The following is a 25,436-nucleotide window of genomic DNA, read 5'->3' on the forward strand; positions in this document are numbered from 1 at the left end:
AGGAGGATAACTCAAACATTAAATCTGGTTTTGATAGCCAGTTGTTACCTACCTTTAACATTTACCCTGCTATATTTCTAAGATGGACTGGTCCATCATACAGACTGGGCAGTACCACTTATTATTCAAAGGAGTATTCATTGAAAATTTACTGAGAGAATAGCAAACAGTGCAGACCATGATCTTGGTCGCAAAGGGAAAATCATTTGCGCCAGCAGGGTAAAGATTAAAGAGAGCACTTATCAAGAACAGAAAACAATTTTTATTCTTTAATACTGACCTCCTAAGATTAATTTATTTGCATATGAAAAGTCACAACAAAGCCTTATTTGAGAAAATGTAAACCAACACTATTATGTAAATGATGAATTTCAAGTGGTTTACAAAACAGTGAAAGAGAACATTTTAAATAGCTGTGATTGGTGAACATTTAAGACTGTTTATATACATTGTAACAAGACTAAAAAATAAAACTTGATTTGTCTTTTGTATTAGACTTTGGCAGTCACATATGAACCAACTGAATGTAATTCAAATAATCTTGTAAGCTGGAAGATCACAAATGTGTTACACTCTTGACAATGTAACTATAAAGTTACAGTAACGCTAGCCATTAACTTGTTGTATCACCTTGTTTGAAGAACAGATTTTGTCAGTTATTTTGTAGTGATTTACTAGATAATGATTATAAAATGTGCCCTAGCTGGAAATATTCCAGATACAAACAATGCAAACAATCCATAGTATAAATAAATAAATAAATATTTTACCTAGTTTTAAGAACAAATTTTATCAGTTCATTGGCTGGTATTCCATAGAAGTAAGATATTTAACAAGAAGAGATAGTCTGGTAATTGTTGAACCCTGAAATCATGATCTGGCCCTGTATTTACAAAACGTTTTCAGTCTCAGCTGAGTTTAATTATGAAACTTTATTTGTCATTTAGATTAAAACAGTCTGTTTAAATCTTTGCAAGTTGTTGATGTTTCGGGGCAAACGATTGAAAACGATTGTTTCAAATCTAAATAAGCAGAACTTTGCAAAATCTCACATGACTGTTAATCAGTTATTCCTTAACATTGCAGCCACATGTAGCTTTAATCAACATATAACAAGGTAGATCGGAACTATTCTATGCTTGTTTACGATCCCGGATCCCAGAATTTATGTCACAAGAGTTATCCCCCTTCTGTGCAGTTTACACATTGCTCTTTCTGTCCTACACTGTTAATTTGTACAACGCTAGGTATTGTACATTAGTACATGCATGATTCATAACCAATATAACATTGAATTGATTTTGAAATTATAAATCATGTATTATGCGAAAAAAAGAAATAAACCCATTATATCATTGCCTAGCAACTGTAAACCAGCTACTTCATCCAGAATATTTTTTATTGAAAAAAGTAATGAAAATGGCATATTGAAACAAGTGAAATTACCCTGCAATACACAGTCAGCTATCAAATAAAACCGCATGAAAATAAAAGTTCTACTATACGACACAATATATTTGAAATTTTGCCTATGCATGTAGAAATTGCCAGTCTGACACAAAATACTTATATATGGCTCTGTGTTAAAGATTTTTTTGTTATAATGACATTGGAGGTGGTCATTAATGAATGGGCCTCACTAATACTTGTATCACTGGTAACACAAGTTTAAAAATCAATGCTTAAAACTCAGTCCATGCATGTAAAATCAGAGCCCAGAAAAGACACTGCTGGCGAACGGATGGACGAAAGGAACAGAGCAACTTTTAGACCCTAAACCAAAAGGACAATGATAATAAAATCAACCAGAATAACTCGATATGGCAATAAGGACAATACATACATAAGTATATACAAACTGTTTACTGACTGCAAGTATACACATTTTACACAAATGAAAGACGAAAGAAATCGCAAAAACACAGATAGACTAAACAGATACAAAATATACTATAAAGAAGATGGGGCATATAACATGTCTACAAGACAGTTTTGTTTTACTTTTATACAGCTGTATTCTCGATAGCCGACAGCTGACTTCAACGACTGCCTATTTCAAATACAGCAGCTGTTTTCGACAGTCTTTTTTTCTCAACCATGCCTATTTAACGGCTAATATACTTTTTCAGGAATAACGTAGAACCCGGAAACTTCACACAGGTGTTCCGAAAGGACACATCTGTTAATTTAAAACCAGATGATTAAAGTTTTCACAGGGTGTTCATAAACAAAACAATTTGCGCAAAACTTTGGATTTTTGCTCGATTTTTAGCTCACCTGTCAGGTAGTGACAGGGTGAGTTTTTGTGATCGCCCTTCGTCCGTCGTCTGTCCACAATTTCTTGTCTGCACGATAGTGGTTTCATTTATGATTTTATTTTAACCAAACTTGCACACAACTTGTATCACCATAAGATCGTGGTTCCTTTCTTGAACTGGCCAGATCCCATCATGGGTTCCAGAGTTATGGCCCCTGAAAGGGCCAAAATTAGCTATTTTGACCTTGTCTGCACAATAGCAACTTTATTTATGATTTGATTTTTACCAAACTTGCACACAACTTGTATCACTATAAGATCTTGGTTCCTTTCTTGAACTGGCCAGATTCCGTTATAGGTTCCAGAGTTATGGCCCCTGAAATGGCCAAAATTAGCTATTTTGACCTTGTCTGCACAATAGCAGCTTCATTTATGATTTGAATTTAATCAAACTTGCACACAACTTGTATCACCATAAGATCTTGGTTCCTTTCTTGAACTGGCAAGATCCCTTTATGGGTTCCAGAGTTATGGCCCCTGAAAGGGCCAGAATTAGCTATTTTGACATTGTCTGCGCAATAGCAGCTTCATTTATGATTTGATTTTAACCAAACTTGCACACAACTTGTATCACTATAAGATCTTGGTTCCTTTCCTGAAATGGCTAGATTCCATTATGGATTCCAGAGTTATGGCCCCGAACGGGCCAGAATTAGCTATTTCGACCTTGTCTGCACAATAGCAGCTTCATTTATGATTTGAATTCAATCAAACTTGCACAAAACTTGTGCTGCCGTAAGATCTCAGTTCCTTTGTTGAAGCAGCCAGATCTCATAATGGGTTCCAGAGTTATGGCCCCTGAAAGGGCCAAAATTAGCTATTTTGACCTTGTCTGCACAATAGCAACTTCATTTATGATTTGATTTTAACCAAACTTGTATCACCACAAGATCTTGATTCCTTTCTTGAACTGGCCAGATTCCATTATTGGTTACAGAGTAATGGCCCCTTAAAGGTCCAAAATTGGCTATTTTGGCTTTTGCAGCCATATAGAGACTTCATTTATGGTTTTATTTGATACAAACTTCTAAAATATCTTCAACAACAATAAATCTTGGATTCCATGACAAATTAGATCCAATCTTACGTTCCAGAGTTATTTTATATCTGATTACCTCCCCTCATTGTAGTCAAAATGGATTTATATTAGTAAGTACTTATAGGACTTATTTGAAATTTCATTATTGTCATTAGTTGGACTGAGCCAATCAGGGTAGATAACTATGGACTGATTTTATGTCAAATTTCCTCCCTTTATTTCAAATTAAAATGGGTATATCTCCTTAACTCATGAAGATACTGATCTGAAATTTCATTTATGTCAACAGATTTATTTGGCAGATCCTTCTTTTGATCACTTACAATAATTTTCTTTTTAATTTAATACTTCCCTTTTACGTTGATATAAATAGCTTATTTTTGTACCCCCCGACAACAAAGTTGTAAGGGGGGGTATACTGGTTTCAGGTTGTCTGTCTGTCTGTCTGTCTGTCCGTAGACGCAATCTTGTGCGCACCATCTCTCCTTATCCCCTTGACAGAATTTAATGAAACTTCACACAAGTGATCAGTACCAACAGTAGTTGTGCATGGGGCATGTGAGTTCTTTTAGAAAAAAATTTTGCAGAGTTATGGGACTTTGTTTTTTTGTTACTATAGTATATACATAGACACAATCTTGTGCGCACCATCTCTCCTCATCCCCTTGACACAATTTAATGAAACTTCACACAAGTGATCAGTAACAACAGTAGTTGTGCAAGGGGCATGTTAGGTTCTTTCAGAAAAAAAATTTGCAGAGTTATGGGACTTTGTTTTTTTGTTACTATACTATATACATAGACACAATCTTGTGCGCACCATCTCTCCTCATCCCCTTGACACAATTTAATGAAACTACAAGTGATCAGTAACAACAGTAGTTGTGCATGGGGCATGTTAGGTTCTTTCAGCGACAAAAATTGCAGAGTTATGGGACTTTGTTTCTTGTTAACATACTATGTACATACAGTCTGCATATGCAATCTTGTGCGTGCCTAATCTACCAAACCCTTGCACACAATTTAATGAAACTTCACACAAGTGATCAGTAACAACCCTAGTTGTGCATGGTGCATGTTACATTCTTTTAGATAAATATTCTGCATAGTTATGGGACTTTGTTTTTTGTTACTATACTGTATACATACAGTCTATATACATACAGTCCACATAATTATGCAATCTTGTGTGCGTCAAATTGCAATGTACTGTGTCAGTGCATGCGGGGGGTACATTCATCACCTTAGTGATAGCTCTAGTTAGTAACTGTTTTATTATTGGCCGTAGGGAAAAACCGAGACCAATTTTTTATTTGTGGTACAACATGGATGGTACCTCCAAATTTTTAGGTGTATTTTGACATATCTGTACCTTTGTTGTTCCTGTCCTTTGGACTTAGATATTTTTTCTGAGGACCTTCTTGTCCTCAAGTGCAATGATAACAGGTGAGCGATTTAGGACCATCATGGCCCTCTTGTTAATAGTTTAGCATCGGTTTGACATTTGAAACATGTAGCTCATGTTACTCAGGTGAGCGATCCAGGGTCATCATGACCCTCTTGTTATTGTTGATCTAAGCCTTGTCAAGAGCAAAAAATACGCTATAAATAGTAGCAGTTGACTGGTCATACAGTCTGTCAATGTATAGCATACATGACTAGAGATTTTCAAAGTTTTCCATATAATCACATAGAGAAACTAGCCCCACCTGCTGGAGGCCATTATTATTTGAAGGAACTTTGTAGAGGGTCAACCAAGGAACATTGCTGAGAAATTATATCGAAATGGGGCCAGCAGTTTTCCATATAGCATATAGTGGAAACGGGGCCTTCTTGCTGCCTTTTTAGCTCACCTGAGCCAAAGGCTCAGGGTGAGCTATTGTGATCACTCACCATCCGGCTTCCGTCCACACTTTCCTTTAAACAACATCTCCTCCTAAACCAACAAGCCAATTTTGACGAAACTTCACATGGATGTTCCTTGAATGGTCCTCTTTAAAAAGTGTTCAAAGAATTGAATTCCATACAGAACTCTGGTTGCCATGGCAACCAAAAGGAAAAACTTTTTTCAACTGATCTTCATGAAATTTTGTCAGAATGATTGCCTTGATGAAATCTAGGCCAAGTTGAAAAATGGGTCTTCTGGGGTCAAAAACTAGGTCACTAGGTCAAATCAAAGAAAAACCTTGTGTATGGGATAGAGGCTGTATTTTTCAATTGATCATCATGGATTTTGGTCAGAATGATTACCTTGATGAAATTTAGGTCAAGTTTGAAAGTGGGTCATCTGGGGTCAAAAACTAGGTCACTAGGTCAAATCAAGGAAAAACCTTGTGTATGCGATAGAGGCTGTATTTTTCAACTGATCTTCATGAAATTTAGCCAGAATGATTACCTTGATAAAATCTAGGCTGATTTCGAAAATGGGTCATCTGGGGTCAAAAACTAGGTCACTAGGTCAAATCGAAGAAAAACATTGTGTATGCGATAGAGGCTTTTTTTTTCAATTCTTCTTCATGAATATTTGTCAGAATGATAACCTTGATGAAATCTGTATGCAGGTGAGTTTTTCTGATCGCTCGATGTCCGGCATCCGTCGTCCGTCGTCTGTCGTCTGGCGTCTGTCGTCTGTCGTCCGTCGTCTGTCAACATTTAGCTTGTGTATGCGATAGAGGCTGTATTTTTCAATTAATCTTCATGAATATTGGTCAGAATGATAACCTTGATGAAATCTAGGCCGAGTTCGAAAATGGGTCATCTCAGGTCAAAAACTAGGTCACTAGGTCAAATCAAAGAAAAACCTTGTGTATGCGATAGAGGCTGTATTTTTCATTTAATCTTCATGAATATTATTCAAAATGATAACTTTGATGAAATCTAGGCCGAGTTCGAAAATGGGTCATCTCGGGTCAAAAACTAGGTCACTAGGTCAAATCAAAGAAAAACCTTGTGTATGCGATAGAGGTGGTATTTTTCAATTAATCTTCATGAATGTTGGTCAGAATGATAACCTTGATGAAATCTAAGCCGAGTTTGAAAATGGGTCATCTCGGGTCAAAAACTAGGTCACTAGGTCAAATCAAAGAAAAAACTTGTGTATGCGATAGAGGCTTTTTTTTTCAATTCTTCTTCATGAATATTTGTCAGAATGATAACCTTGATGAAATCTAGGCCGAGTTCGAAAATGGGTCATCTCGGGTCAAAAACTAGGTCACTAGGTCAAATCAAAGAAAAACCTTGTGTATGCGATAGAGGCTGTATTTTTCAATTGATCTTCATGAATTTTGGTCAGAATGATTGCCTTGATGAAATCTAGGCCGAGTTTGAAAATGGGTCATCTCGGGTCAAAAACTAGGTCACTAGGTCAAATCAAAGAAAAACCTTGTGTATGCGATAGAGGAGGTATTTTTCAATTGATCTTCATGAATTTTGGTCAGAATGATTACCTTGATGAAATCTAGGCCCAGTTCGAAAATGGGTCATCTGGGGTCAAAAACTAGGTCACTAGGTCATATCAGGTAAAAACCTTGTGTATGCGATAGAGGCTGTATTTTTCAATTGATCTTCATGAATTTTGGTCAGAATGATTACCTTGATGAAATTTAGACCAAGTTCGAAAATGGGTCATCTGGGGTCAAAAACTAGGTCACTAGGTCAAATCAAAGAAAAACCTTGTGTATGCAATAGAGGCTGTATTTTTCAACTGATCTTCATGAAATTTAGCCAGAATGATTACCTTGATAAAATCTAGGCTGATTTCGAAAATGGGTCATCTGGGGTCAAAAACTAGGTCACTAGGTCAAATCGAAGAAAAACATTGTGTATGCAATAGAGGATGTATTTTTCAATTGATATTCATGAAATTTGGTCAGAGTGATTGCCTTGATGAAAACTAGGTCGGTTTTGAATATGGGTTATCTGAGGTCAAAAACTAGGTCACTAGGTCAAATTAAAGAAAAATCTTGTGTATGCGATAGAGACTGTTTTTTTCAGTTGATATTTATGAAATTTGATCAGGTTGATTGCCTTAATGAAATCTAGGTCGAATTTGAATATGGGTCATCTGAGGTCAAAAACTAGGTCACTTGGTCAAATCAAAGAAAAAACTTCTGTATGTGATAGAGGCTGTATTTTTCAGTTGATCTTCATGAATTTTGGTCAGAATGATTGCCTTGATAAATCTAGGTCGAGTTTGAACATGGGTCATCTAGGGTCAAAAACTAGGTCATATCTAAGAAAATGCTTGTTTTATTGCAAGAGACCAATTTTTTGGTCCAATCTTAATGAAAATTGGTCAGAATATTTGTTTCCATGAAATCACTAGGTCAAACATGTTTTACACTGTTATGGAGTGTTTCTTAGGTGAGCGACCTAGGGCCATCTTGGCCCTCTTGTTCTAATGATTGTCATGAATTTTGGTCAGAATGATTACCTCGATGAAATCTTAGCCAAGTTCGAAAATGGGTCATCTGGGATCAAAAACTAGGTCACTAGGTCAAATCAAAGAAAAACCTTGTGTATGCAATAGAGGCTGTATTTTTCAACTGATCTTCATGAAATTTTGTCAGAATGATTGCCTTTATGAAATCTAGACCAAGTTCAAAAATGGGTCATCTGGGTTCAAGAACTAGGTCACTAGGTCAAATCAAAGAAAAATCTTGTGTATGGCATAGAGGCCGTATTTTTCAGTTGATCGTCATGAATTTTGGTCAGAATAATTACAGTGATAAAACTTAGGTCAAGTTCGAAAGTGGGTCATCTGGGGTCAAAAACTAGGTCACTAGGTCAAATCAAAGAAAAACCTTGTGTATGCGATAGAGGCTGTATTTTTCAATTGATTGTCATGAATTTTGGTCTGAATGATTATCTTGATGAAATCTTAGCCAAGTTCGAAAATGGGTCATCTGGGGTCAAAAACTAGGTCACTAGGTCAAATCAAAGAAAAACTTTGTGTATGCAATGGAGGCTGTATTTTTCAACTGATCTTCATGAAATTTTGTCAGAATGATTGCCTTGATGAAATCTAGACAAAGTTCGAAAATGGGTCATCTGCGGTCAAAAACTAGGTCACTAGGTCAAATCAAAGAAAACCCTTGTGTATGCGATAAAAGCTGTATTTTTCAATTGATTTTCATGAATTTTGGTCAGAATGATTGCCTTGATAAAATCTAGGTCAAATTTGAATATGGGTCATCTTGGGTCAAAAACTAGGTCATGTCAAAGAAAAAGCTTGTGTATGCAATAGGGACTGCATTTTACACCGAATCTTCATGAAATTTGATCAGAATGTTTGTCTGGATGAAATCTAGGTCAAGTTTGAATGTGGATCATCTTGGGTCAAAAACTAGGTCATGTCAAAGAAAAAGCTTGTGTATGCAATAGGGACTGCATTTTACACCGAATCTTCATGAAATTTGATCAGAATGTTTTTCTGGATAAAATCTAGGTCAAGTTTGAATATGGGTCATCTGGTTCAAAAACTAGGTCACCCGGTCAAATTAAAGAAATACCTTGTGTACACAATAGGGGCTGCATTTTACACTGGATATTCATAAAATTTGGTCAGAATGATAGCCTTGATGAAATCTAGGTCAAGGTCAAATATGGGTCATCTGGGGTCAAAAACTAGGTCACTAGTTCAAATCAAAGAAAAACCTTGTGTATGCAATAGAGGCTGTATTTTTCAACTGATCTTCATGAATTTTTTTGTCAGAATGATAGCCTTGATGAAATCTAGGTTAAGTTTGAAAATGGGTCATCTAGGGTAAAAAACTAGGCCACTAGGCCAAATCAAGGAAAAACCTTGTGTATGCAGTAGGGGCTGCATTTTACACTGGATTTTCATAAAATTTAGTCAGAATGGTTGCCTTGATAAAATCTAGGTCAAGTTCGAATATGGGTAATCTGGGGTCAAAAACTAGGTCACTAGGTCAAATCAAAGAAAAACCTTGTGTATGCGATAGCGGCTGTACTTTTAAATTGATCTTCACAAAATTTGGTCAGAATGATAGCCTTGATGAAATCTAGGTCAGGTTCAAATGTGGGTCATCTGGGGTCAAAAACTAGGTCACTAGTTCAAATCAAAGAAAATACTTGTTTACACTCAAGATTTTTGCTCCAACTTTAATGAAAATTGGTCAGAATATTTGTTTCCGTGAAATCACTAGGTCAAACATGTTTACACTGTTATGATGTGTTTCTCAGGTGAGCGACCTAGGGCCATCTTGGCCCTCTTGTTTAACAATATGGAATGATCTGTATGAATTTGTTCGCCCAATTATTTCTTTGAAATAAATATTCAAGTTTTACGCCAGCAGTTTCTGAGACTTTTAGCTCACCAGAGCACAAAGTGCTCAAGGTGAGCTATTTTGACCAGTCATTGTCCGGCGTCCTTCGGCTTCCGTCGTCAGTCAACATTTGCCTTGTGAACACTCTAGAGGCGACATTTGTGACCCAATCTTTATGAAACTTGGTCAGATTGTTAGTCTTGATGATCTCTAGGTCAAGTTCGAAACTGGGTCCTGTGGGGTCAAAAACTAGGTCAGTAGGTCAGATCAAAGGAAAAGCTTGTGAACACTCTAGAGGCCACATTTGTGACCCAATCTTTATAAAACTTTGTAGGAATGTTAGTCTTGATGATCTCTAGGTCAAGTTCGAAACTGGGTCATGTGGGGTCAAAAACTAGGTCAGTAGATCAGATCAAAGGAAAAGCTAGTGAACACTCTAGGGACCACATTTGTGACAATCTTTATGAAGCTTGGTCAGAACGTTTGTCTTGATGATCTCTAGGTCAAGTTTGAATCTGGGTCAAGTTGGGTCAAAAACTAGGTCAGTAGGTCAGATCAATGGAAAAGCTTGTGAACACTCTAGAGACCACATTTGTGACCCAATCTTTATGAAACTTGGTCAGAATGTTAGTCTTGATGATCTCTAAGTCAAGTTTGAAACTGGGTCATGTTGGATTAAAAATTAGGTCACCTGGTCAAATCAAAGGAAACACTTGTGAACACTCTAGAGGCCACAGATATGACCCAATATTTATGAAACTTAGTCAGAAAGTTTGGCTTTGATGATTTCTTAATCATTTCTAGGTCAAGTTTGAATCTGGGTCATCTGGGGTCAAAAACTAGGTCACTAGGCCAAATCAAAGGAAAATCTTTTCAAGACTCTAGAGACCACAATTTAAGTTTGAAACTCATGAGAATTAGTCAGAATGTTTGTTTTGATAATCTTAGGTCAAGTTCGAATCTGGGTCATGTGGGGTCAAAAACTAGATCACCGGTCAAATCAAAGGAAAAGCTTGTGAAAACTCTAGAGGCCACAGCTGAAACCAAATCTTTATGAAATTTAGTCAGAATGTTTGTCTTGATGATCTTTAGGCCAAGTTCAACCCTTGGTCATGTGGGGTCAAAAACTAGGTCAGTAGGCCAAATCAACTCTGGTGAGCATTGTATATGGCCATCATGGCTGCCCTCTTGTTTTAAAGTTTAATTTGGTTGCAATGGTAGCCTGTATAGATGACCAAAGTTACTTTGAAGGAATGTAAAAGGGAGCAATTAAAACAACATTCCTATTAAGTTTGGTTGAAACTGGCTCTGCGGTTTAGGAGATGTTTTTTTTAAAGAAATTGTATACGACAAATGAATGACAAACATTCAATGATCCTAAAAGCTCATCCTGAAAATTTTGCAACAGTACAAAACTGAAAACTGGACTGTAGATAAAAGTTGAGATAGCAGATAGCAAATCACATGTAAATGCTGTGCAGTGGAGCTTATTTCAAAAGGTAAACGTATCTAGCTGGGTTGTGAAAGGCTGATGATTCCGCCCAGATACCTAGCATGTCTGAATAAATATCTAGTGTGTAATTTGATTTTTATCTCCGCCCCCGCTTCAAAGGAGGGGTATATTGTTTTGCAGATGTCAGTCGGTCCGTATGTAGACCAATCAGTTTCCGGTTGATAACTCAAGAACGCTCGAGGATCATGAAAATTGACAGGGAGGTTGGTCATGACCGGCAGATGACCCCTATTAATTTTGAGGTCAGTAGGTCAAAGTCAAGGGCATAATGACACGGAACAGTTAAACGGTTTCCAGACGATAACTTAAAACGCTTGGGCCTAGGATCACGAAACTTAATAGGGAGGTTGATCATGACCAGCAGATGACCCCTACTGATTTTGAGATCAGTAGGTCAAAGGTCAAGGTCACAGTGACCCAGAACAGTTAAACCGTTTCTAGACAATAAGTTGAGAATGCTTGGGCCTAGGATCACTAAACATAATAGGGAGGTTGATCATGACCAGCAGATGGCCCCTATTGATTTTGAGGTCAGTAGGTCTAAGGTCAAGGTCATAATGACCTAAAAATTTCTGTTCCTTGTGCAGTTACTGAATGCATCAAGGGGGGCATTTCATGTTCTACGAGCTGGGTGACAAGAAACCCCATAAAAAATATAAACAAATGTTTGGAAAGAACACGAACAATTTTTATAAGAGCTTTATTCTATCTAAGTAACAATAACAGTACACTAAACATATAAATAATTATGTCTTAACAAATCAATACATTATCAAAAAGTAAAAAAAAAAAGACTAGAAAATTATAAGAACTGCAAAAAAAGCTTCTATTGAAATATACAGAATTTACCTGAAAATTTTCCAGTGAACTTTCAGGTTACAAAAGTGAACAGAAGAAAGCTCATCTGAATTTTGCTATGGCAACAATCCCACTAAATTATGCTACTGATCTATTGTATTTTGGTTATTTCTTCATTAGTTTTCTTCAAGATGATTTAACCTTTAGCCTGCTGGCGGCAAGTTGTTTTGCCTTTGCGACCAGTGCAGATCAAGATCAGCCGGTTGATCATGGTCTGCACTGTTTGCTATTCAGTCCGTAAAGTTTCAATGAACATCCCTTTGAATAATAAGTGGTACTGCCCAAACTGAATCATGAACCAGTCCATTTTAGAAATTTAGCAGGGTAAAGTAGAGATGGTACCTAAGGCTACTTATTCAACGACAACAACAAATCAGGTGCAAAACTGAAGCGCATATCGCTTATCTCATGCTAATAATATTTTAACATAGCACCGTACAGTAAATACGGGAACTTTTGACAGCGAAACTGGCTTCGTTATTTTGATGGGTTAGCTAAAGAAAGGTGACTGTCATTTCTTTTTAACTAACGCAACCATTTTATTTATACTAAAGAACGTCTACATTATATTAACAGAAGTTTCTGTAACGGCAGATTCCGCAAGGTAAATGCAATTCCGCACGCCTCGGTCAGTATGAAAATTAGGTACATTTGTAAACAAGGTGCGTGTCATAATAAGTCAAATAACTTCTTTTGGTACAATTTTTTGGTATGGTTTTGGTGTGACCATCAGATAAATTATACATTTTTATATCGCTCTGTTTTAACTCATACATTTTGAGGCCTTGATTATTCTTGGCAAACAAATTTTATAAAATGTTGAAGGATTCGATGTCGTAAAATTCTTATAGTCTTTATATTTTTTATTTATATTTTTTCTCACGAATAATGTCTTTCCTATGATCATACAGTACCTGTAAATTATCGGCAGTACTGAATAAAATAATTGTCTTTGAGTTATTTTGTTCGAAAATGAAAGATAATGCTCAACTTTTTCGTTTAAAAGATTATTCATAGATCTTGAAGTAAACTATATTTTTGGGAAACACATCCGAATCTATGCGTACTTTGTTCACATAACTAAATAGTCCTAGAAGAGTTATCTGTCACTGGCTTCACTTTTCCAAGTAGGACCAAATTTTTCAGATTAAATATTGCCTTTCAGCATTAATAATGAAGTATGAAAGTTAAACCATTATATAATTGAGGTACTCCGGTGTTTAGTTTTCAACAGAAAATAGTATCAGATGCAATCTGAAATTTTCGGTACCATCTCTAGGTAAAGGTTAATCAAAGATGAATGAAATACTAAAAGACAGTTCAATTATATATACATGTACTTGTGTTCTGTACAGTAATGAAAAGCACAAAGTTTATTTTGAAATCTAAAACTTTACCAAGACATGGAGTAGTTACAGATCAACCCCAGAGGTTTTTTGGTGCACAAAACTTGTGAGCCCACACATAAAAAAGGACCATCAGGAAGAATTTACCCAAGTTTCTCAAATTCATGATCTCAGTTTTGATAAATATGCTATGTATATCTTAGCTGGAATGTATTGTGTATTTATTTACTGTTTTTTATAGTGGAAACATCAAACAACATTCAGTACCATAACACAAAATCTCATAATTGAAAAAAAAATCTTCTTCAACATGGTCCTTTTCAGTATTGGACTTGAAATTAAAATATTTTAACATAGCATGCAAATTTCATCAAGGAACTATCTAAAAAAGTACTAAAATAATTCTACTTATAAAATGAAAATAACTTCATTCTGAAAATAAATAATGCACATTTAATAAATAATACATCAAAATATTGACAACCATTTAAAGCACACAAAAATGATTCATATATAATATAACTGTTTATCTACAACCTTATAAATGGTATTGTTCCATATACATCTACTGTAAAAAGTAAAGTGAACATGTTATTGCAGACGCCAGTGTATATTGCAGTGGCATAGCAGCTTGAGCCGTGACCATGGTATTTCAGCCAGTTGCAATAAATAAGGCCGCTGATTTACGGTTCAAACTTTGAAAGACAAATGCCAAATTTTATGCAGACAATATTGAATATATTCAACTTAGGGAGTGTTAATTGATACCTATGTTTTATTTGATCAGTTATAAATTTAATATCCTTTTTCTTTTTGAATGGAGCTTTTAATACTTTTTGACAAGTGTGATATGTTTTAATTACTGAAAACAGTGATAGTATTATACTAGTTCTACGGGTTTCCCTATACGAAAGAGTGGCAATGAACATATTATGCTGGTAGAATCAATTTGTGTGCAATGTTGAAGCATTAATAAACTGTAGAAATCAACACATCACATCAACAGTAAGTGAGAAAGCATATGGAAGGCTGCCTTGAAAGTCTTTTCGTTTTAACTGATACTGATTTGTTTATGTAGTAAAAATCAGTTGAAACTTAAAACAAGTATGTTCTATTAACTGCATTAATGCTGTACATTATATTAACAGACTTATCGAAATTCAATGATTAGTCAAGTCCAACAATTAAATTTATATCATGGCTGGGTACTGGCATAGCTAGGTATGTTCTTGGAATATTTACTATTAATTGTAACTTGTAATTGATTACTAGCAACTTAAACAGACAAGAGGGCCATGATGGCCCTATATCGCTCACCTGTTATCATTGCACTTGAGGACAAGAAGGTCCTCAGAAAAAATATCTTAAGTCCAAAGGACAGTAACAACAAAGGGAAGAAATTTAACCAAAAAGAAAAAAAAATTCTTACAAGGTACAGATATGTCAAAATACACCTAAAAATTGGAGGTGCCATCCATGTTGTACCACAGAAAAGTGGTCTCGGTTTTTCCCTCAGGCCAATAATAAAAAAGTTACTAAATATAAGCTATTTATAGTAACTTAAAAGGAAAGTAATTAAAAAAAAAATTATTGTAAGTGAATAAAAGAAGGATCTGCCAAATAAATCTGTTGACATAAATGAAATTTCAGATCAGTATCTTCATTAGTTACGGAGATATACCCATTTTAATTTGAAATAAAGGGAGGTAATTTGACATAAAATCAGTCCATAGTTATCTACCCTGATTGGCTCAGTCCAACTAATGACAATAATGAAATTTCAAATAAGTCCTATAAGTACTTACTGGTATAAATCCATTTTGATTACAATCAGGGGAGGTAATCAGATATAAAATAACTCTAAACCTACGCTTGGATCTGATTTGTCATGTAATCCAAGAATTATTGTTGTTGAAATTATTTTGGAAGTTTGTATCAAATAAAACCATAAATGAAGTCTCTATATGGCTGCAAAAGCCAAAATAGCCAATTTTGGACCTTTAAGGGGCCATAACTCTGGAACCCATGATGAAATCTAGCCAGTTCAAGAACGGAACCAAGATCTTGTGGTGATACAAGTTGTGTGCAAGTTTGGTTAAAATCGAGTCATAAATGAAGCTGCTATTGTGCAGACAAGGTCAAAATAGCTAATTTTGGCCCTTTCAGGGACCATAACTCTGGAACCCATTACGGAATCTGGCCGGTTCCATTAAGAAATCAAGATCTTGTGGTGACACAAGTTTTGTGTAAGTTTGATTAAATTCAAATCATAAATGAAGCTGCTATTGTGCAGACAAGGTCAAAATAGCTAATTTTGGTCCTTTCAGGGGCCATAACTCCGGAACCCATAAAGGAATCTCGCCAGTTCAAGTTAGGAACCAAGATCTTATTGTGATACAAGTTGTGTGCAAGTTTGGTTAAAATCAAATCATAAATGAAGCTGCTATTGTGCAGACAAGGTCAAAATAGCTAATTCTGGCCCTTTCAAGGGCCATAACTCTGGAACCCATAATGGAATCTGGCCAGTTCAAGAAAGGAACCAAGATCTTATGGTGATACAAGTTGTGTGCCAGTTTGGTAAAAATCAAATCATAAATAAAGCTGCTATTGTGCAGACAAGGTCAAAATAGCTAATTTTGCCATTTCAGGGGCCATAACTCTGGAACCCATAATGGGATCTGGCCAGTTCAAGAAAGGAACCGAGATCTTATGGTGATACAAGTTGTGTGCAAGTTTGGTTAAAATAAAATCATAAATGAAACCACTATTGTGCAGACAAGAAATTGTTGACGGAGGCACGGACGGACGGACTGACGACGGGTGATCACAAAAGCTCACCTTGTCACTATGTGACAGGTGAGCTAAAAATGAAATGCAAAATATTTTTTTAAAGCATTGGCGGCCATTTGCAACCTTTGATGTCTCAATCAAATTTCTATTTATGAAAATTGACTTAACAGCTTCTCATAGAGACTTACTTTTATGGGAAATTATCTCGACAAAGTACACAAGAGAGCCCCATCTCCCATATCCAGTACAAATTAAATCGATCACAGGAGGGCGACACAAGGCCAGAATGGCCAAATCTTTCCTACACCCTTTCATTGTGAGACATTACTACCAGTTTTATTAATGTTTGTTTAACGAAAGGTAATATCTAAGCATTTTAACATAAAAAGGGTGTAAATGTCCTTTTCAATCGATTTCAATTCACCAATTTTCAATACATATATATTTATTATTACACAACAGTAAAATAAATAAGTAAATTATATTATAAACTGGCCCATTTCAAACAGAAGAAACAAAACCTATAGTAAAAATATCAAGAAAGCTAAGACAGCTCCAGTGATTCCTATACTAACTCAAGACATAACATAATTAACCTTTAGCCTGCTGGTGGCAAGCGATTTTGCCTTTGAGACCATTGAAGACCAAGATCAGCCTGCATGTCCATGCAGGCTGATCAGGGTTTGCACTGATTGCTATTCTGTCTGTACATTTTTAGTGAACATCCCTTCAAATAATAAATGATACTGCCCAAGTTGAATGATAGACCAGTCCATTTTAGAAATTTAACAGGGTAAAGGTTAAGATACTGTCCAAGTTCAGTAAAAATCCACCAAGCAGTGGCAGGTAAGTTGTATAAACTAGATGCCCATGGGCAACATTTCGAGCCCGTCCTTTGACCCATAACTGTGGACTTGACCTTTGAGATAAGAACCTGGGGTTTGCACATGACTCTCACTGAGTTAAATATTCATGCCAAATATAATAACAAGATTCCTCTATGCATGTTAAAGTTATGGGCCGGACAAGATCTTATTTATTTGGGTTTTATGGCGCACCAACACAGTATAGGTTATATGGCGCCAAACAGGACTACAAATTTGGGTTCCACATCTCATTTACATCGAAATAAAAACATGAGGTATGGAATCAAAATTTGCATACCTGCTGGAATCACAAGAGTTTCTGCAAAACTAAGTGTAAAGACCCTATTAGTCGCTTCTTACGATCATGCAAGGGTAAGGCAGTGGTTCCAATTCTTTTCATACACAGATCGTCCCAGAACCACATGGGGCCGGACAAGATCTGACATGACCTTTGACCTCCAACTGTGACCTTGACCTTTGAGATAGGAACACTCCGTCTCACTGATGTTAACATTCTTGCCCAATATAAACAAGATTGCTCCATGCATGTCAAAGTTATGGTCCGGACAAACAAATCCGGATGGACATGTGCATGCACATAAAACGAAGAGCCATTTGGACAACAATGTCTTCGCTTTCGCAAGCGGGCTCGACAAAAATGAGTATTTGACATACGTTGATTACCAGAGAACCTGGCAATACTGAAAGCTCTGCCTAAACTTCAGGCTTAGCTGAGCTGTTAAGTGACTAAAATTCATACTGGTCTTTAATATCACATAAAAATACATTTTGTCTAAGAAGTTTATGTACAAAATAATATATAAATATCAAATTAATTTTACAAGAACAGATTTCTAGTACTGAAAAAGGAGCACTTTTCTAAAGCAAATGTTCATCAAACATTATCAACTCCATAATTATGAACTTTGGTTTAAACAGTACTGTTTGTTGATTTTGAGGATTTCTGTAATTCCATAAGTTGGATCTACTTCCAACAGTGTAATTTTAACTTAACAAAAAATTAAATGGAGAACATCAGTGGGTATTTAAACTAACAACCTGTCCATGAATACTTAAACAACCTGTAAATCAATCTAAAAAAAACTTTTTCATTTCTTTATGTAAATCAAGAGAACCAATACTGGAGGCCATTTCTCAAGAAATACATTAAAGAAAAAGTTGCACCAGGAAAAACACTTGTATACACTCTGGATATAACAACCAATTTAAGAAATCTCTACATATTGCTCTGTAAATAAACATGAAAATAAAACATTCTGTATAAATATTTGATTCCAACAATATTGAAAGATGCTTTTTTAACTAAAAAATATGCTTATGTATCATATGTTATACTGGGAATTTGGGCATGCATACATCAATAATATTGGTCTAAAAATCTGACATAATTAAAAGAGCAAAATACACAATTTGCCAGTTATTTGTTTTTGATATTTTTGCCATTTTGCAAAATATATTGATATATATAACATTTAATTATCATTTTGTGTTAAGATTCAATAGAAAATTCAAGCATTTGAAAGTCAAAGTAAGAATTTTAATGACAGTGGGTCTTGACAATCTACATAGCACACTTAAGAAATATGAAGGTCTAAGTGTGCCTCTATAAAATATATTGGTACATTTGATGAATAAGCCACTTTATAAATAGCTTTCCAAACCAACTTGTTGATAAACTTGCGAAAACATACAGCTATCACTAACTTTAAAGCCGTAACATGTTATTAAATTCTGAAGAGAACATGGCTATGAATTGATATGTGTAAGAAAACATAACATGTTACAGAACTTAAACAGTTTTCTGTATGAGCTTTGAAATGCAACAAAGCAAGCTAGCATCAAAAGACCTGAAAGACTTTTACCTTATGTTTACTTTCATTTCATTGCTCTAAGGACCACCTGTTTCATTGCAATCCTAAATAATACATTCTAGTATAACCTGGGGCCTGCTGCTACCAGTGTATCAAAGATAATTTTACGTACTGATGCCTCCACACTATATTATTGTACTCTAGTACTTTGTTTATACAGTTACAACAGTTTCACAACAAGGTGATAACCCAATCATTCATATTGTGACAGAGAAACTTATTCCAGTTTGTTATGAAGTGTTTGACCTTCGCCGGAAAAAATTAAAGCGGCTGAAGAATGCATGCATTCTTTTCTTTCGGAGTCTTTTTTTGGCGAGTTTTTCTAGTGACAAAAGCTCCTCATGCTCTTTTCTCCTTATTTCTCGTACAATACCGTGAAATGTGTCATCTACGCACTGGCGTAAAACTGCTGATGTCTCGAAGAAAGGAGCACCTAGCTGTTCCGCTAACCTAGCACCTTCCTCTGTGCTCACCTGTATTCGGTACAAAAAAAATATATAACAAATTATCAAAATTGATTAACACTCGAGTATAAATTCAATTACAGTCCAGTCCCTGTTAGGAACAAGGAGCTTGATGAACAAATTACTGACACCTTTCAATAAGACCTCTGTGGCAAGAAACTACATTTCGATATGTTTTCACAAAATTGACAGCCTATTAAAATGTTCAACATATCTGAAATGTAATTAAAACACAATCAGAATCTGAAAGTAGTCCTGATTACACATGACTTTCTAATGTAAGCCATTACATTTTTGATTAATCAAAAAATGTTTAATAACTGATTACATGTGATTACTTAGTCTTGAACAAATGTAATCGATTACAGCTGATTATAATGACTAATTACTAGGATTCAAGGCCTGCATTAAAAGTAAAATGGGCACCATTAAGCAGGTGGTTGAAAAGATATCAATTTACATAGAAATGGAGATTTGGAAATAGACCTATTATGACCTATATATACTCCTTCAACCAAAGGTGGTACTCAGATTCTATAACTTTGTTTTCTGACATAAATTTAATGATAAGACTAACCTTTCGTTTCTGTTCGAGGTCACACTTATTGCCAGTAATGATGATTGGAATATTTTCCTTGCACCTGACACGATCTATCAGGTTTTTATGATTTAGCACCTCATCAAAGCTACGTCTGTCTGTTATTGAATAACAGACAACAAACCCCTCTCCATGCCTCATGTACTGCTCTCGCATTGTGGTGAACTCCAGCTGTGACACAAAAAGTATGCAAAGATCATTTCATATATACAGTTAAAGAAAGCACAATACAATCATCTACAGAATAAGAATATACATAGAGGATATTACATGAGTGTCTTTTCATATTGAATTTATTAAACGAGCTGAATAAAGTATTATAATGCGAGGCTCTGCCGAGCATATTATCAATTTTATTCAACGAGTTTTAAAAATTCAATGTGGGAAGTCACAAAATGTAATATTCTTTTGATCAAATGTACAGGTTTTCCTGTCGAAACATCAATATTCTACTTTCTTTAACTATTATAAACAAGTCAATTTGAACAACGTCGATGTTATAGGTTTACTACACTAGAGTATTATCATTTTTATGTAATAAATTATGGCTTTATTTCACTACCGCGACGTCAAACATGTGATAAACTTAATTACTTTCTAAGAAATAGTATAGGTCTTCATCCATTGGCTTCAGCAAGGGGCCACTGCATTTGCATGTAAAAGGTTACAGTTGCTGCCTTGGATTCATTTGCCACTCATCTTTATGAGTTTGAGCCTGGCCAAAAGTGAACTTTCATGAGTTAAATCAAAACCAGTGGTTCTACTCAGAAAAATGTCTTCACCTTACCTACAATAATACCCAGAGGGGCATCAAAGGGGTTCATCAACCATTAGAATATCCTTTAAACTTATAAGACTGACCTGTCCTGCCGTGTCCAGAATATCAAGCTGGGCTGGTTCTCCATCAATACGAGCTTGCTGCTGATATGCATCTTCTGTAATACACAATCACAGTCTGAATTCCTGATATAAATCATGTGGCTCTCCTAGAGATCTAGAAATTTGTCTTCTAGACACATGCCTGTTAAGACTAGCAATTATCCTTTGTACCCTATCTAAAAGGCAACCACTTTCAGTTGTACATTTAACTTGTGAAATAATCACACTGAACTTGAAAGTTATACAAAAGCTCAAGACTCATAATGCCTTTGCTTGTTACATGGCTGCCAAATCTTTGTTATGAACATAAAATACATTAATTTCTTGAAAAATCCCATTTTAGATAACTGTTTCTTTATCATTTGCAAGATGTTTGGAAATAAAAAGTTTTATTTAATCCTGAATGTATTTTATTAACTCCCTTTATGGCTCTAACTTTATAACATCATGCTCAGTAATAAAAGTTGTGCTGTTCATACCATGAAATTATGCATAACATCTACTGTGAAATCACTGATATTCTTGGGGGACTAATTTTCGTGGATTTCGTGGTTTAGTCAATCTACGAAATTTAATCCAAAAAAACAAGTAAAATTCCCATTCATTTTATGTTCAAAAGTTGAAATCCACAAATTCATAGCCCCACGAAATTGCCGTTTTGACCAAAACCATGAAATTTCATGCCCATGAAATTAAATGATTTTACAGTATTTGGACATCTGTTGTTTGCTTTTAAATAAAATTTAGAGCCCTATGGAAGTTTATATTAAATAATTTGACAGCCAAAATCTAAAAAATCTTTTTTTTAGCAATATGCCATACTGAAAATTGTACAGAATATACTTTCATGTTATTTATTGGCTCCTTGCCAACAAAACATATACCATTGCTGTCCAACTACACTTTTTACTGGTATTGTATTGTAACAATGCTCTAGTCATCTGAATTTCAGAACAGTTAAAACTATACATTGTCAGTTTCTTTTCTTTCTCTTCTGAAAAGCTTCCCAACATCTTTCTAGGATTTTGTTCAGTTTTGTTTTCATGCAGCTTTGCGCTATATGGAAATACTTCAAATACTGATTTTCCCATCAAACATTGCATTATTATCATACAAATTGTATCTTTTCCTGTTTTCAAGATATATCCTTGAAGGTTCCTTATCGCATAGTGCGGCAATTTTCCTTTGATCTTTGCAGCATGTTATACATAGTAACACACATTATTACTACAAAACTGTGCTGATATCTTACAAAACTGTTGCGATATATATCAACACGGAAATCTCTATGGAGTTTCATAAGAAAAAAAGTGTTCCGATATATATCAGCACAGTAAAACTGTTCCGATATATATCGGAACACTTTTTCTCTATTGAGGTCCTATCAAGGGAGTATAATCTTTTCCTTTCAAAGAAAAGATGATTTTAGCTCCAATTTACAGTTCACAGAGAAAGAATTGTCACAAACACAGTCTACATTTATAAAGTAAAAGAATAAATAAACTAGAATATTTCAAAAACTTGATAGTTACTGCCAAATTCAGAAATACATGAAATATATGAAATTCTGAGATTTCTCAAATGTTTCTTTTTCTTTGATTTTTTTTACAAACAAAACAACAAGTTTTACAATATGTCTGGCCAATGAAATGCAAAGATTTAAAACCAATGCAGAAATTTGTTGGGTACTTTTATCTGGGGAACACATTTTCTAAAACAGAAGTTTTAGTGTTTCAGTCAGCGAGGCGCAGAAAGGGAATCAAAATAGTAAAAATAATAATAAACAAATTTAAATGAAAATAATATATAAATTTTTATGATAAACTATGCGATAAAACAGTTATAATATGTAGTGCTCGTGTGTTACCAGGATATATCAGAGCTAGGGGTACATCTCGGTATTTTTCTCTGCACATATCTGTCTCGGCCTACCGGCCTCGACGATATGTGCAGAGAAAAATACCCTCGATGTACCCCTAGCTCTGATATACCCTGGTAACACACTCTCATACATACTATAACTATTACATAAGGCTTTTAATTTTATGTTTAAAATGCATAAACCAGCTGTCCATTTAGATGTTATGCATATATACATGGTTAAAAAAGCATTACATTCAATGTTGCACATGAACTTACACAGTCACAGCCATAAACAATAGATTAAATAATATTTTCTACCACAATAATTGATATTCAAACCTTTGGCAAATATTTTTGAAAACAATTATTGAAAATAGGATTTAAAAAGAAACAAAGGCATTATGAGTCTTTAATGATAGTTAACATAATTCAGGGCCATCCCTTGTACAATACTGTATATAATTATAATTACTATAATTTTGTCAAAAAGAAAGTCAGATCTCCATTGCTGTAGACTTACCTTATTCAGGTGCTGGTTTCTGTTGACACACTTTCACAAATTTTTGTTGAAAGTGGCATTATTTTGTAATATTAAAATGTAAATCATGACAGTTCTGAGACCTGCTCTGGGAGGTCATTTTCTGATGATGAAAACTTGTATAATTATATACAGCAATCAGACATTAATTATGTGATGCAGATGCCATAATGCACAACTTACCTATTGTTGGGTCATGGTAGTCTGTAAATCTATGACTAACAAACTGTATTACCAATGCTGAAATAGATAGGTTACAATCAAAAGTGATACAAAAAAAAATTAACACGCTTACATTATACTTTCTGGGCCAATTATTCTTCTGATTTACTCCATTAAGCATATATTAGAAGTCCAACTAATAGGATATGTTTATGACATGTTATAATCCAGGTGCTGTCCTCCTCATTACAGGGATGGCAACTATATATTATATCAACAGGTCCCAGAAAAGTCACAAATTAGCTATATAGCTAAATCTAGCTATATATAGCTAGAATTAAGTAGCTATAAAACCAATACCAATAAGGCAAAATTTGTCAAAATAAGATGCAAAGTGGTCATAATCATGTCCAAAAGGTTTGTAAGATGAAAGACAATGACACAAAACCAAGATCTTTGTAGTCACATTTTCAATAACTGCGTCAGTATTTTGCGATAAATCATCACTGAATTTTTCACTTGTGATAATCATCGTGTATATGACAAATTTATAAATGACTAATCGCAGAAATTCGCAACATGTATTGAAACTGAAACTGCATAGATCTCCATTCTTTGTGATTGTCTTTTGTCTCATAAACCACTTGAATGGGATAATAACTATTTTATATTTGATATTCACATAATTTGAACAATTGTTATTGGTTTTATAGCTATTTCTAGCTATATATAGCTAGATTTAGCTATATAGCTAATTTGTGACTTTTCTGGGACCTGATTATAGGTACTGCAAATGGGATAGGCAGTGGCTACGATTACGGTACCGTAATCCTAGCCTCCGGTTCTAGGATTACGGAAGTTCCGTATTCCTAGACAACCCTATGAGGATAGGCTAGGATTACGGGAGTATTTTAAGAGGCATAAAGTATATGTTAGGACACGCATAAATGATGTTGTAAACTAACTTATTTCACTTAACTTTTCATGCCTGCCTTATCATTTCGTGTTTTCTATCCGCCGTTTTGGGTTAGTATAATCTTAATGGCGGCGCGCGGAAATATATTAGAAATATGAGTGTCAAAGTTAGATTAAAAAAAAATCTATACTTTGAATTTTATGATTTATAACCATATTGTATGTTATTAAAGACCATTTGTGGTGACTTGATGAAAAAAATGCAGGTATATACGAAACATAGATAATTCTATATACTAACCCAAAACGGCCGATCGATAGCACGAAATATTTAGTGAAATTAAGTGAAATGAGTAAGTTTACAATGTCATTTATGCATGTCCTAACATAAATTTGATGCCTCTTAAATACTTCCGTAATCCTAGCCTATTCTCATAGGGCAGTCTAGGAATACGGAACTCCCGTAATCCTAGAACCGGAGGCTAGGATTACGGTACCGTAATCGTAGCCACTGCCAATGGGATATATATTTCAATTAAACAGGAACATAAATAGATCGTAATACATTTATTCCTGAATTAAATGTCCTCTTGCAATCTGTAAATTGATTTCCATACTGAAACTATGACTATGAGGTATCTTGGTATGCATTTGTAAAAAAAAAATGATTGCATGAATAAATTATAAGGTTTAATTAATTGTTATCATTATTATCTAGCACTAGCTGTCAATCATTTTGCATTTAATATCAACAGATAATGTCAATCAAATGACAGACTATAATTAATATTTCAAATATGTGAAATATGCGGATATAAAACATACAAAAGCTCATACCACTTTTACCAACCCCTCCTTCTCCAAGAATAACAATTTTATACACTCTTGTTTTTCCACTGGAAGAAGAACTTGTTGATACTTTTGGTGTGGTGCTCATCGTCTTAATCACATTGTAAATTATGTTGCAGAGTCCATTTTGTCTTTACAACTTCTACACCGCATAATGAGGTATGTAGCCAAGTACAGAATGACTAATTTACGCTATGTAAATATACCTTTTCAAACTTAATTGGATGCCAAAAATAGAATCTATTTATAGCTGTGTATTG

The 25,436-nt window shown here is 34.9% G+C and overlaps 1 protein-coding gene across 1 annotated transcript; it reads right to left on the reverse strand.

Annotated features, from left to right (window-relative positions):
* Positions 1 to 11,840: 11,840 nt before the first annotated feature.
* LOC123566073 (GTP-binding protein Rit2-like) lies at positions 11,841 to 25,398 on the reverse strand. Its single transcript, XM_045359904.2, has 5 exons — positions 25,165 to 25,398; positions 23,434 to 23,490; positions 20,832 to 20,905; positions 19,950 to 20,141; positions 11,841 to 19,381 (listed from the first exon to the last, which is right to left on the reverse strand). The coding sequence occupies exons 1-5, from the start codon at positions 25,262 to 25,264 to the stop codon at positions 19,139 to 19,141; spliced, it is 666 nt and encodes a 221-aa protein (XP_045215839.1). The 5' UTR covers positions 25,265 to 25,398; the 3' UTR covers positions 11,841 to 19,138.
* Positions 25,399 to 25,436: the final 38 nt, after the last annotated feature.

The sequence above is a fragment of the Mercenaria mercenaria genome, chromosome 8 (assembly GCF_021730395.1).
Source record: "Mercenaria mercenaria strain notata chromosome 8, MADL_Memer_1, whole genome shotgun sequence".
Classification (NCBI taxonomy): Eukaryota; Metazoa; Mollusca; class Bivalvia; order Venerida; family Veneridae; genus Mercenaria; species Mercenaria mercenaria.

What these genes read in the sequence shown, in the direction of transcription:
- LOC123566073 (XM_045359904.2), bottom strand. Translation starts at nt 25,264, where the DNA reads ATGAGCACCACACCAAAAGTATCAACAAGTTCTTCTTCCAGTGGAAAA. An exon ending in AGGAGGGGTTGGTAAAAGTG is followed by an intron (nt 23,491 to 25,164) that starts GTATGAGCTTTT and finishes TATCTATTTCAG; the next exon opens with CATTGGTAATACAGTTTGTT. An exon ending in CTACCATGACCCAACAATAG is followed by an intron (nt 20,906 to 23,433) that starts GTAAGTTGTGCA and finishes TGTGTATTACAG; the next exon opens with AAGATGCATATCAGCAGCAA.